The following is a 14,990-nucleotide window of genomic DNA, read 5'->3' on the forward strand; positions in this document are numbered from 1 at the left end:
ATGTGTTATTGAATTGGTTTGCTTTTCAATAGGTTGTCTTGTCATGTGGTAGCTGGAGTGAGTGAAAGATTTTCTTTATCATTCTGTTTTTGTCTTTTTTTTAAAAACCCCACAAAACAAGAGCACGTCAGATAGAAGGGTAAAATAGCCGGTAACGTCTCCTCTAAATCTGTGGCCAAGCACAACGAATTCAGCAGTCTGAGCTTGCCCGAACAGCACATTGTGTGCAGCAAGGCACCCCAGCCTGTTTTTTGGCTTTAAAATAAGACCCTGCTGGTCCTGATCTCATCTTTGCAAACGCATGGCACTGGGAGACAGAGACCATGTGCAATGACAACTCTTTACAGACAAAGCATCTATTCATGGACCCCACTGAAGTGCAAGCGTAGATTTTCAATTTCATTCAGCTGAGTGCGGAAGGCTCCCACTATGAGGGTGGGTTACTAAATGGTTCAGCTGGGAAAAGGACCCAGAATGAGAGTCAGCTGCTTTACAGTTTGCACTTTCATGAGCAGAAATGAAAGCCATTCCCTCACTCTAACTCCAGTTTTACAGTAAGGAGCTAATCTAGCATATGAGCCAAGGGCACTGAGCAATTTCTCTTTCTCCACATCACACAGGTATCCAGAGCACAGCTTTTTTGGTTGTTGTTAGGGCTGTCGCTAGGGTAAGGGCGGAGAAAGCAGCCAAGTAACACACAGGGTTAAAACTTATACAAAAGGGAGGGACAATGTTGGTCCCTCAAGCTCTCAGCCAGACCAGACCAGTCTTCTCGCATCCTTGAATACAACATGCATATTTTCACCTTCAAGCCTTTCCCCACCTCACACCACTTCTTCAATTCTACTCATTCTTCAAGGTCAAGTTAAATAATAATAACTAACGCTTATCCAGCATGCACTGTGCTCAGTGTCTTACAGGCACAATCTCATCCCATCTCCCACACCGTATGAGAAAGGTGCTACTAAGTCCGCCCCTTTTGCGGAAGGGACGCGGAGAGGTGAATCAAGTGCCCGAAGGCCCAGTAAGGAAGAGGAGGAACTGGGTTTTGACTTAGGCCCCCTGATTCCCAGAGCTCCTGATCACCACACATTGCACTACCTTAACCACCCCCAGCACAGGATGTCTGCTCTGCCCCACACAGACCCCCTTCCCTCCCCCTCTTAGGCAGAGCACCTATTTTCAGAAGCCGTGTAGGTCTTGCTGCCTCAACTGGGTGCTAAGGTCTGGGCAGGACGGGTCTGTGCCATTTCCACAGTGGTGTGTGGCATGCAGGAGGAACTAAGTGTGTTTTCCATTACCAAACGGCTCTCCCCTCACTTCAAATAAATACTGTACTGCTTTGGCATGCCAATAAAAATCAAAGGCCAAATCCCCCATGTAGGGGCTGGCTTGGCATTCTCTGACCCATGGTACCTTGCTTTCCCAGTAAACAAGCGTCAGTCTGATTTCTTAACGGCAGCAAATTTTAATAGGAGGTTTGCTCCAACCAGGAACAGCATGAAAACTTTGCTTATCTCTGCACTAGGATGACAAAGCAGCTACGCTCATTTTAAGGCACCATTTTCCAAGGCAGGAAAAGACAATTTCACCTTTTACTCACTCTTTCCAAAGGATACTCCTAAACGACTTCTGGCACGCTACTGATCTTGGGCCAGAGGTACCATTTTTATTTGACTAGGAGAGGTGTGGCCCACGTAACCAAGACAGACGGGAAGCCGACCACTTCTTGCGTGCTGACCCGGCAACCCGGTGCGAGGCAGCTCCGGGTTAGGAGGCACTCATTGCCGGCGTGGAGACGGCCATCCCAGAGGCTCACGGCAACCAGCTGCTCTCTGCTGAGCCTACTCTCTAAAACACAGCTTGTCTGGGAGTGTGTTTTAAAAGCTTTATTTCCAACAGTATTAAAAACGTAGCTTTAAGTCGGAAAACCCGTTATGATCCGCAATGTGGTATTATGCCACCTTCCTAATTCCCAGGTGTGCAGACACCTCCACACTCAAAAGACTGTCAGCGTTTAGATACGCTGCGCTGGCAATAGTCTTCACCAGGAGTGGAGGAGGAAAAGAAGAAAGCCAAAATGTTCGAAACGTTTGGATTCCAGTACCATCAAATAGGAGAGCTCTGGGGAAATACTGGCAGGCTGGTCAGGCTACTTTCTGGCTTCCTAATAAGAACTGCTTTCCACCGGTCTGCCCGCTAACTTGGAGAACAAAATACTGCAGGCGGATAAAGGTATAGAAATGTAAAAGCAAACCACAGGGAGAGCAAACAGAAGAATGCCTATGACATTTACTGATACACAGCTCAAAACGGGAGGGGAACAGAACACACAACGATACTGCCCTGCCCTTTCTGAAATTCTATAGGTAAGAAAATTCTGGAAGCTCTGGCCAGCGGTGATTAAGAAGCATGCTGTATGCTGTCAGGGAACACAAAGTGAATAGGTCTTCCCTGTGAGGGCCACGGCACCATGTTCCTCCATCTCCAAGGACCCTCTTAACCGATATGAGCTGCAGAACCTGCCTCCAGATAATACACAATGCTGGGGGCGGGCCCGCACTAACAGAGTCTGTTGACAGGGTCCTGTTGTGGTGTCTCACCAAGATGTCTTTCTCTGAAAAACATAAAGGTATTTCCCCTACTCTAAATGGGGAAAAAATAAAGTTGAGAAATACCTTTTCTATCTCAAAGCCTAAGCCCAAGAGGACAGGGCACACTGCCCTGCACAGCGCAATTCCACACAAGATAAAGAGACTTCATTTGCTCCTACATTTGGGGCTGTTTCCTCTACATCCGACAGCAGGCCTGACATTCCTAACACACATGGTTTACTTTTTCCTTCTTTTCCCCTTCCTGCCCCACTTGTGGTTCCTAAATCAAATCCGAAGCTCTCACTGATAGCAGCAACGACTCACTCAAGGAGCTGGAGGGCACTCCAATTTTACAAACACGGGACAGGTTTATAATGCAAAGAGACAAGATTATTTTTCATTTAGGTACTTGAAGACCCTTCACTGATTTATGTGTGTAAATAAAATAACCATCTAATTTTTCCTAACCTAAAATGCAGCAACCTTTACAGAGCAGCAAGGGGGGAAAGGAGCATTTAAGAGATGTACGGATGAAATGTTTGCTTCTCAGTCAAAGACTGAGGACTGTGATTCTGGGTTCTGCTGTTTAAGTGAAGAAAGGCCAAGCACACTGTCACTGGCCTGGCTGTTTGTCAGGACACTGACAAGTTCTGCATGATCTGCTCATTTTGGTAATTGCCTAACTATTGTTTTGGACAAAGACAACTCGGGCTATCTATCCCAAGCCCTCACCACTTGAGAGCTACCACTAGTAGCTATCTGAGACACTGCTTATTTTTTAATGCTAAGTCAAAGAGTAAAGACACACACACACACACAACACACACACCCAGGGCAGTTTTTTACCAGGGTAAGCTGTCCTTGAAAATCTTCATCATCATCAATGAACTCTTACCAAGGCACTATGCAAGCCACTCCTATAACTCACGCCTACACTTGGGTCTTACCTTAGTGTTCCTTCTTAGACTGCGAAGAATGTTCCTCCTCCTTGGGTCTTCATCTGTCTCATATGGAATGACGGCGCTGTCCCCTTTATAACCCTGGGATGCCTGATCCTCCTCTTTTTTTCGGATGGGCCCAAGCTCATCATCGCTCCCCACAGTGAAGCTGGTTCGATAACTAGCAAACCTCCCCAGCCGGCTGCATCTCGTCCTGTACAGCACTGGCTTGCTCACGATGGATACCTTGCGTCCTCGCTCTAGAGAACTAGTGTCCATTTCGCTGTCGGAACCATTCCCACTGCCATTGGACTGGGCTTTGTTGATATTCCGAATGGTGATGATTTTGCCTTGGGTGCTGTCGTGGGGCACTGAGTATATGTTTTCTTCTTCGTTCCTTGGCTTGACCACAGCATCCATGGGTTCGGCATAATCAGAAGGATCGAACCCATCTGGAGGTAGCCAGGTGCTAGAAGACACAGACTTCCTCTGTCCATCTCTATGGCCTTGGTCTAAATAAGACAGATCCCCCTTTGTAATTTCAAAATGGACAGGAGGCTTTGGTTTGACTGGCGGAGGTACTTTGTTGTTCAGTTTACTCTCAAAATTGCTCACGATGAAAGACAGCCCATCATTTCCCTCCAGTTCCATAGAGAGCTTAGAATGGTCTTTGGACAGAGAGGGCAGTGACGTGTCTTCTCGAAACAGGCTATAAGAAGGGGGCTCGATATCTTCTTCAGAATCCTGCAGGTTTGAGTTGCAGAGCGGAGAGCCTGCCCGGGGGGAGTTAAACACCTCTTCTGTGGTGCTGCAGGCCTCGGCAGCATTGTCGTACATATGAGTAGCCTCGATTATGTTCTTTTTGTCCACCACATCTTTAAAAAATGGGTGGAAGATCTCAAGTTTATGCTGGGGTTGGCTACAGGGGATACTTGTGAACTTTCCGTCAATTTCTTGAGCAATCTCCTCCCCCTCAGTCAGCTGTTCCCGACTTAAGTCATTATCCAGGACATCTATAGCGCCGTCAGTGAGTGCAACCAGCTGGATGGGGATAATATCCTGCACTTCACAAAGAAAGGCACGTAACATAGCCAAGGAGGCCTTACGTTTGGCTGAATAGAAAACAATGTACCCATGGACCAATCGGCTTTTTCTGATGCTAAATGAGGAATGGTATGAAAGAAGAGACAGTTCGATGCGCTTCTTGTGTAGTCCGATTGGTAGTTCAAGTAAAACAGAGTTGTTGCTTCCGCAATGGGAAGACTTACAGGTTTGGGACTGAAGGACAGGAAAGAGTATGTCATCTGCACTAAAAGGATCTCCACACATCAGACACATGACAATTCGCAGGTCAACATCAGCCAGATCTTTGATGCTAGCCGTAGAACTGACCAGGTTTAAGTTACGCTTGGAGTCCAGAAGTCCTTTCAAAACTTGACTGATTTGCTTTTCGTTAATGTTGCGTCCGTAACCAATGCCAGCAGAAGCAGGGTCGAGAAAGACACACTGAAGTTTGCTAGCAATCTGCTGACCTTGCTGTATTAAGCTATGCAGGGTCTCTCCACTGGTGTCTCCTCTTTTGTTAACCAAAATTAAGGTCAGAGGGAGATGGACTAAATGATTATCTCGCCTGCCAAGTGTGGACTCTCTGCTCTTCTCTATACTCTCCACCACATAGGACAGAGACTCCTTTGAATTGTAAAGGCAGAGACAACCATGGGGCTGAAACGTTGGTGTTTGGAAAGAGTTCACAGGAAGCCTGACATTCCCTTCTATTGGCCTCAGGGAGAGCTCATACATTTTACCATCTATTACATACTTATCATCATTTGTACAAAGAGCTCGAATCTCATTGGCCAACTCTCGTGCAAGGCCATCCTTGCCCAAGATCACCAAGTTGATTCTATCAATGTTGGGGTCAGAAAGTGAATTTTTCTGATTCCGGTCAGATGGTCGGATAAACCGAGAACTAATCAAGTGCTCGATCTTAGCATCCACACAGGCGGGGCAGCTAGGGCATGTTTCCTTTGTTGGGTGGTACACAAAATGAATGTGCTTCAGAATAAGGGCATCACGCTCTGCTTGGAGCTTCTGTAGTGCCTTAAATCGCTGCTCCTCCCCCAGAACATCCTGAATGACACCCATCTTCTCCTTGCTGGGCTTAGCATCCAGCTCCAGCTCATAAAACAATTCCGAATATTCCAAAAGCAGCTCCTGAAACTCTTCCTTTGCTTTGTCTATAATTTGCTTTTGGTGTTTGCCATAAATATCCAAGTATACAGATTCTTCTAGCCACTGATAGAAATCTTCATTCATAATAAAACTGCGGGCCTCTTCCCAAGGCTTTCCAGGAGTTATGAAAGGAGAGGTCTCCAGGTTTTCTTTGAATGCCCTTCTCATCTCAGCTCTTTTCCTCTCATTCCGCAGCTTCTCTAAGTGGGCCTCGTACAGCTGCTCCGCAGGGACGGTATCCATTAAGTCAAAGGGAATCCGCTCGTTCTCGATGTTGTCAATGTGGCTGGTGGCATCCCACGGTGTCTCTTCAAGCACAACAAACCACTTCAAGAATTCTGGCTTGGTCTCCAAGAGCTTTTTGGCTTTTATGCAGCTTAGGTGGTCTATTTCATCTAGATTGGGTATAAGAGCTTCAAAAGCTAGTGGGAGGGCTGCCAGGTACAGCTTCCTCCTGCGCTCGATATGCTCATGCTTGAGGCGATGGATGTGCTGGAGAAATAGCTTCTTGGCTTTCTGAGTCCCTTCCAGGTAGACATAGTCCTGGTATTCAGGAGAGGCCTGCATCTTTCGGCTGACACTCAACCAATTCTCATTGTGGTTTTTCACAATGCGACTCACCAGCCACTCATACTTGTCTTTTGCTGTAGCTATCTGCTGACTCTGCTGCTTGAGAGCTTCAAAATAAGGAATGATTTTCGTCTTTCCCCGACTTTTATCAATGAGTTGCACTAAGGTGCTGAAAGCTAAGTCCACATTTACATTGGATCTTGCTGAGGTCTCCACAACCTGGAGGTTCTTTTTGCTTAAGGCAAAAGTATGTGCATCTCTAATGTACCGCTCCACGCCCTCATCACACTTAGTCAGGACCACCACTATGGGCTTTTTTGTTTTTGCAAGCTGATTGTAGAGATTAGAGACAAACTTGAGCTGGTCATCAAAGTTCCTATTCATGCCCCTGCTAACATCAATACCAAGAAGAAAACCATCAATTAGCAGCTTTCCATCTGGCATTTGTTTCTGCTCAAAGTCCTGCTCCAGCCCCAGCTGGTCAGTGCAAAAGTACATGAGTTTTTCAGCTGATGCGAGCTTGGTTGCAGCAGCTCTCTTGATATAGGGCTGCAGGGCCGTGCTCCGGTGAGGTTGAAAAGTCTGATCATCAATGAATTCAGTCTGCTCCACAACGTGCATCTTACATTCCACACAGTCCTCCAGGGAACGGCTAACTTCTCCCCAGTAGAGAAAGTGGTCATTATTGACCACTCGCCCACCAAAGTCACTGGTGCTGAGGACAGAGGTATGGTCCAAGTGAAACTCGTCAGCACTCGGGCGCACAAAGCGGTTGCACAAACAAGACTTCCCAATGCCGCACTGGCCCTTCTCCTTCTCCGTCCCAGACAATCCCACCACACTGATGTTGTAGGTGGGAATGCGGACATCTTGCTTTCTTGCCATCATCATCGTCGACACATCCTGCCACAATCAGCTACTTCCAAGATCAGATTAGTGTTTTCCAGTGGACCCAATGGCTTCCCCACATTATCATTGGGGACCGGCTGCCCACGAAGCAAAAGTGTCAGATCTCATCGTGCTTGTATACCAGTACGAGGTTAGTTTTTGCCACTTCTCATCACCAAATAGCCAACATTTCTTCCTAGGTGGGGGAGGAAAAAAGAAAACCAATCAGCATCATAATTTTGAAAACAGTTTTAATCACCAAACAATAGGAAAAATCAATTTTATTGTTCAACAAATAATCATAGTGAGCATCAAATGTACGAGGCCTTAAGTTGGGTAAAGACATAAGAGCAAATAAGACTGACATCTGGACTTCCCTGGTGGCGCAGTGGTTTAGAATCCGCCTGCCAAAGCAGGGGACACAGGTTCAAGCCCTGGTCCGGGAAGATCCCACATGCCGTGGAGCAACTAAGCCCATGTACTGCAACTACTGAGCCCACCTGCTGCAACTACTGAAGCCCACATGCCTAGAGCCCATGCTCCGCAACAAGGGAAGCCACCGCGATGAGAAGGCCGCGTACCGCAACGAAGAGTAGCCCCTGCTCGCCGCAACTACAGAAAGCCTGAGCACAGCAACGAAGACCCAATGCAGCCAAAAATAAAAAAATAAATAAAAACGAGAATCTGCCAACAGCAAAGAATGTAAGAAGTGGTGAAATAGCCAAAGCATTTGCACTAAAGGCAATCTACAAAGCAAGGCAGTTTACAATTATTTAAAAAAAAAAAAAAAAGACTGACATCTGTGTACCCTCAGAGGTACAATGTCATCTAATGGAGGAAGACACATAAGTAAGCAGTGTGCTAAGGGCTAAAACAAGGGCTTGCAAGCTCCTTGGAAAAATGGCTGATTCCAGGGCTAGGGCAGGGTTGGTACAATATGAGCCTGGAACATCTTATTGTACAAGAAAGGAAGGAAGTGCTTGAAAAAATGATAGGGCACCTCACAAGGACACAGGAGCCAGTTTGAAGGGGCACCCATTGGTCAAATCTGGGGCCCTATGAACATCAAAATAATACAGTAATAGTACAGTAATGAATTACAATCCACTGCAAAAGTAGGAACTTGAGTTCATAATCCTGGATCAGACAAGAATCATCGCTCGATGCTGATCGGGGGTGGGGGGGTTTTGATGAGGAGCAGGATCTTGTGCAGAAACGAGGTCTCCTGAGAGACTACTTATTAGCTGCAAACGGAAGAAGGAAAACAAACACACACTAATTACACGGTGGAGATACTGGGCAGCACTTTGGGTAATGAAAATTATCACCACCAAAGAGCCAGAAGGACATCACAGGTCTCCAGATGTGATACCCCAGGAGGATACAACATCACTGTGCAGTATGATGGCCTAGAATGCACTACCTCAACCTAATCACAAGGAAACATCAGACAAACACAAAATGAGCAAAATTCTATTACGGCCGGTGGGGGGGGGGGCGGGGGGGTGTGTGCATTTCTGTACTTAAAAAAAAAATCAGAGTCATAATAGACAGAGAATGGCTTTGTAAATAAATATTCCAGATTAAAGGAGGCTACAGAGACATCCTAACTAAATGCAATTATCTGACCCTAGACTGAATTCTGTATGGGGTGGGGGTGGAGGGGCAGGAGGAGAAAGGCTATTCAGAACATCATTAGATCAATTAATAACACTGGACTATGAATGGAATTAGATAAAAGTATTCTATCAGTGTAAATTTATGAAGTTTATACCTATCATGTGAGAGAAAAGCCCTACTCTTAGGAAATACACACTAAAGTATTCAGAGGGAAAAGACCATAATGTATGTGACTGGTCCAAAAAAAAAAAAAAAAAATCACACCTATATATTGAGAGAGACTAAGAATGCAAACAAGGTAAAATATTAACAACAGGTGAATCTGGGTAAAATGTACAGGATATTCCTTTGTGCTATTTTAATTTCTGCAACTTCTCTAAGTTTGTAATTATTTCCAAATAAAAGGTTTTTTTGTTTTCTTGAAGGGTATGAATATGGGTGGTTCCCTGACGAGAACGTAAGCCCTGTGAGGGTAAGGCCTACCTCTGCCTTCTTCACTCTGTGTCCTCAAGCTACGAGAACATGTTTGACACAAATATTTACTGAAGGAATGAATAAATGAATGACTATTAGAGCTTATTAAAGGGTCCCCAAACCCAGCCTTTTAGATTTAGGAAAGCCTTGCTGGAGGAAGTTCCATCTCAGGCGAGACCTAAAGTAGAGGGGCTGAAATGTTGCAGACTCCTCTCTCTCCAGAAAAGGGCATTCATTCCCCATGCGAGAACCAGCTGAACTTGAGTGTGTATGGGGAGATGGGTGAGATGCATTAGCAAGTAGGCAGGGACCAGATTAAGCCACTTTCAAAGAGCTTTGATTCTTCCCCAAAGGCTATGGGGAGTCACAGACTGTGGCTGTGAAGTGGCACCTTAAAGGATCTAAAGTTTGAATAGCTGAAGTCATAAAATGTTATGATGTCTTACAAAGTCTTTAGCAGCTTTCCAGCTGAAATAAGTAAAATATGTAGTCTTTGGCTGCCGCTACATAAATGTTCTTCTGGTTGCTACAGTTTATACTGCACTGCAGTCTACTTCCACACGTAAATATAACTGTGCAATTGCTGAAGCTGTAGCCAAATGAAGTCTCCCGAGACACTCCAAAGAGAATTTAAAATAAACAGCAATTTTCTTTTGAATCTCATTTATGCTTGGTAGGAACCCAGCATTTCCACAACCTTCATATTTTTCTGAGAGCCTATCTCACAAGAGGTGCCACAGGAAGTCAGACCACAATACATTATTCTGACTGATACAAGGGGGCAACAAATGGGAGAGCACAACTGTCCCCTATGATGATAACCCTGAAAGGTCAAAGACCTTTCCCAAAAATCCGTGTCTTCCTTTGATAACCCAGAAAGCCAAACCCTCTATGGAGACAAAATGTGGCTAGATGGTATGTAAAAATTGTTTGACCATTTCTCAAAAGAGAAATCTCAATGCCTGTAAGTAATCGCCTCCAGATAACCTACTGGCATGCTCCTATGGAAGCCAAGCTCCAGACTTCAGGAGGAGCAAGCGGGACAGCTATGGGAAAGAGAGAAAAAACCCAACCTTCCCCATCCCCCACTTCCCTAGGTGATTGCGTACATAAGTAAAATTATAAGACGCTTATGAACATCTAAAGCATGTTTACACACATCCTCTGAAATACCTGAAAAGGAAAGATTTATATGAAATCAAAGTGCTTTTTGCACATTATTCTGTAGTACACATATACAATTTTTTAAAATTTATTAATTTGTTTATTATTTATTTTGGGCTGTGTTGGGTCTTGGTTGCTGCGCATGGGCTTCCTTTAGTTGCGGCCAGCGGGGGCTACTCTTCGTTGCGGTGCGTGGGCTTCTCATTGCGATGGCTTCTCTTGTTGCGGAGCACAGGCTCTAGGTGCACGGGCTTCAGTAGTTGTGGCATGCGGGCTTCAGTAGTTGTGGCTCGCGGGATCTAGAGTGCAGGCTCAGTAGTTGTGGTACACGGGTTTAGTTGCTCCACAGCATGTGGGATCTTCCCGGACCAGGGCTCGAACCCGTGTTCCCTGCATTGGCAGGCGGATTCTTAACCTCTGCACCACCAGGGAAGTCCCTACAATTTTTGTTTTAATGAGGCTTTAACAGAGTCTCAGGTAGGAATGCTGACGAAGGTTTAAGGAAGTCAAGGGTGCTCACCTAACAGAGCCCTTCTCTATCATTCCTCATCCCAGGGTCTGGCAGGAGCCAAGGCCACCCACTTGACCAATCTTGAAATGCAACTTGGCGACACAGGTCCTACTTCAAGCAACTGCTGCATGCAGCTGGCAAATCATCCCACTTACCCTCTGTAAAGTGGGCCGAATAATCTACCTCTTCACAGAAATCTCAGGAAAACAAAACCCCAACCTGCTCTTAAACCTCAAGAAATAAAGATATTGGTTTAATTTTGAACTAAACTAAAATGCATAGTCCATGCAACACCTTGTTCCTTACAATTTTTTTTTAGGCAGAATATTCTATTTAGTCCATTCAAATCAATGTCTCAGTTATCTGAAGGATGCTACAGAAAAGAAAACACTCTTGACTCTCAAGAATGGAGCAACTGATATTTTAAACCCAGAATGCTGCTGGCTGAGCTAAAAAAGCTACAAAAATGAGAATTAAGTGGCATGGGAGTGGTTAATTTTTGGACACCTGGTAACTTTCCACTTGTTAGAAACCTAACAGTTTCCCTGGTATAAGTATACCCTTCTTACATGTCTGTCTTTGATGTCTAGATAATGCAGTTTTACTAGTTCCTCAATTGGACTGAATTACATGGTAAACAAAGACTTATAAATCTAAAAACGTCTCAAACACTTGGTTTAAAGGAAATAACCTTAAGTGCTTGGTCACAAACACGTTCAACTTTTCTAAGAGGTGGGTAAAAAAAATTAGCTGAGTCACTAAATTTAATGATCTGAAGACCACAAAGAAAGAGAAAGTAGAAGACGGCATGTCCAAGACTTCGCAATGTCTTCAGAGTGTAAATCTGATGGGAACTGGTGTTCTTAGTGGGCAACTAAGCTACTCAAACAACAAAATCTGAACACCCATTCTAATAATTTGCCAATACTAATCCTTTTAAAACTGAAGAGTTACAATAGAGGAGGAAAAAAGTATTCTTTAAAACAGTAATTCCGGGCTTCCCTGGTGGCACAGTGGTTGGGAGTCCGCCTGCCAATGCAGGGGACACACGGGTTCGAGCCCTGGCCTGGGAGGATCCCACATGCCACAGAGCAACTAAGTCCATGCGCCACAGCTGCTGCGCCTGCGCTCTAGAGCTCACGTGCCACAACTACTGAGACCTCGTGCCACAACTACTGAAGCCCACGCTCCTGGAGCCCGTGCTCCACAACGGGGGAGGCCACTGCAGTGAGAAGCCCGCGCACCACAATGACGAGTGGCCCCCACTCGACGCAACCAGAGAAAGCCCGTGCACAGCAGCGAAGACCCAGTGCAGCCAAAAAATTTTTAAAATAATTAATTAAAAAAAAAAAAAACAGTAACTCCTTTTATCTTTAAGCTTTACTGAGCTACTTGTATTAGAAAAATAAAAACACAGAACCTAACATTTAGCTTCACATTTGAAGCCGTAAGTCCACTTCTTCAGGAAGAAAAATACTCCAGGAGTATTTTCAATTCTTTGTCACAAATATAGGCTGAACATAATGCAGGGACTTCCCTGGTGGTCCAGTGCTTGAGACTTTGCCTTCCCATGCAGGGGGTGCAGGTTCGATCCCTGGTCGGGGAGCTGGGATCCCACATGCCTTGCAGCCAGGAAACCAACACACAGGACAGAGGCAATACTGTAACAAATTCAGTAATTTTCAATTTCCACTTTGAAAATGGTCCACATCAAAAAAACAAACAAACAAAACCATAATACAAACATCTGAGAGCTTTTTTAGAACTTGTCACCAAGCTTCCGGAGTTATTTGACTTGTTTAACCAAGACAGTAGCTCCACAAAGAGCGCCTCAACTGGAAGGCAGGAAGAGGGGTGTTTTCTTTTTTAACACCTCTACAGAACACCCAGGGCAAGAAGAGGTAACATTCCCAAGATAGTACACATTTCATAGGACACAGAAATGCCACTGTGATCCAGCATTACTATGACTGCTCAAGTTCAGCAGCCCAGTGTGTGTTTCACCCTTCCATCCACAACCTCACACCCCCTACCCCCACCCCCAAGAGGAAATGTTTCTGGGCTCTGTGATCTAGAATGCCCTGTTAAGACACAGATCTACATACCACCAGTATTCATAACCAAAACTACTCTCTCTGCCTGTGAGACTAGCCAACAAATTCTGAAAATGCATTTCGTTTCGAACAACCATATACAGAACACCACCAAACTAATAATAATATAACACTGTAAAATAATTATATATAGGATAATATAAGGAAATAATTTCATAGTGAGCTACTAGCAAAGGAAGCAAAATCCTTGTTACCATAATTTTTCTTAATTCCAATAGGAGAATGGAATGGAAATACGCATTTTAATTTAACAGAAAGCAGAGCATTTTCTAAATGTCCTTAATACCTCATACTTCTAAACACATTAAATTTCTGAATGGATTTTCAAAACTATGAATTACCATCAACAGCTGGTTAAAATGTCTGCATTAAGTAGATACATGATAAGACTCACTGCTCTACAGAGGGGAGGGGAAGAACAAAAGGAAGGGATCTAAGCAGGAAGCATTTTCCCTGTAAGAAAGATTCCTTAAGAATTTTTCAGAGGAATTTACTTTCCAAACAGGCCAGGAAGGATGCGATATAAAAGCTCCAGTAAGGGCTTCCCTGGTGGCGCAGTGGTTGAGAGTCCGCCTGCCGATGCAGGGGACACAGGTTCGTGCCCCAGTCCGGGAAGATCCCACATGGCGCGGAGCGCCAAGGCCATGGCCGCTGAGCCTGCAGGTCCGGAGCCTGTGCTCCGCAACGGGAGAGGCCACAACAGTGAGAGGCCCGTGTACCGCAAAAAAAAAAAAAAAAAAAAAAGTTCCAGTAAGAAGAGAATACGACTCTCTGGTCTACTGAACCACTGAATTTAAACAAAATAGTCTTTAAAAACCCAATGTTTCTATTTTCACATTATTAAATGTTAAAGTAAAATTTCCTACGGTTTTTATTTGTTTTCCTTCACAAAAAGAAATTAAAGTTGGAAGTGGAATCCAAGGTCCTCGTTTATCCAATTAATTCATCTGTGAAATCCAAATAAATTTACAGAACCTTAAGAGTTAGTGATGTACACAAATGATGCATCAGAGTATTTAGCTATAAATAGGAATTATCATCCTTATAAATCTGACACCAAAATACAGAGGGAGTCTTCACTTCCTCTGTGTGATTTCTATTGAAACGTGAAGAAATGCCCTTGCTCCGCTCATCTCTTTACCGCATGAGAAGTATCTTTTGAAATGACTACAACTGAAATGACAACATCGAACTTAACAAGCACAACACAGCCTCTAACACTGAATAAAAGAGAAAGGTAGGCCATTTGATGGCCCCAGTTACAGAACAGCTAAATTCTCCTTCCTTCATAATATTTCAGAGACGTTAACCATTTTTGTATCACTCTAGTCTCTAATCCTTAGAATTAAGAACTGAACTGTCCATCAACCAAATCAAATACATATTTATATCTAAGACAATGTGATGAAACAAAGAAGAAACAGGACCCTGTCCTTGCTGGTGAGAATCTAATAATTTACTAGAGATACAATATTTTAACTTAAAAAATAACTAGATCACAGACAATAAATGGCATAGACCAGACTTCCCTGGTGGCGCAGTGGCTGGGAGTCCACCTGCCAATGCAGGGGACATGGGTTCGAGCCCTGGTCCGGGAAGATTCCACATGCCAAGGAGCAACTAAGCCTATACGCCATGACTACTGAGCCTGCACTCTAGAGCCCACGAGCCACAACTACTGAGCCCGCGTGCCACAACTACCGACGCCCGCGTGCCTAGAGCCCGTGCTCCACAACAAGAGAAGCCACCGCAATGAGAAGCCCGCACGCTGCAACAAAGAGTAGCCCCCACTCAACGCAACTAGAGAAAACCTGTGTGCAGCAATGAAGACCCAATGCAGCCAAAAATAAGTAAATAAATTTATTAAAAAATAAATAAATAAAAA

At 44.6% G+C, this 14,990-nt stretch overlaps 1 protein-coding gene across 1 annotated transcript in view; it reads right to left on the reverse strand.

Moving 5' to 3' along the window:
- ARHGAP35 (Rho GTPase activating protein 35) overlaps positions 1 to 7,420 on the reverse strand; it is a 74,336-nt gene extending 66,916 nt beyond the window's left edge. Inside the window, exon 1 of the mRNA XM_024768336.1 lies at positions 3,542 to 7,420. Within this exon, the coding sequence (XP_024624104.1) occupies positions 3,542 to 7,225 (3,684 nt within the window). The 5' untranslated portion in view covers positions 7,226 to 7,420. The remainder of the gene's footprint in view (positions 1 to 3,541) is intronic.
- Between the last annotated feature and the right edge of the window lie 7,570 nt (positions 7,421 to 14,990).

Source organism: Neophocaena asiaeorientalis, unplaced genomic scaffold (assembly GCF_003031525.2).
Source record: "Neophocaena asiaeorientalis asiaeorientalis breed wild unplaced genomic scaffold, Neophocaena_asiaeorientalis_V1.1 scaffold629, whole genome shotgun sequence".
In the NCBI taxonomy this organism is placed as follows: Eukaryota; Metazoa; Chordata; class Mammalia; order Artiodactyla; family Phocoenidae; genus Neophocaena; species Neophocaena asiaeorientalis.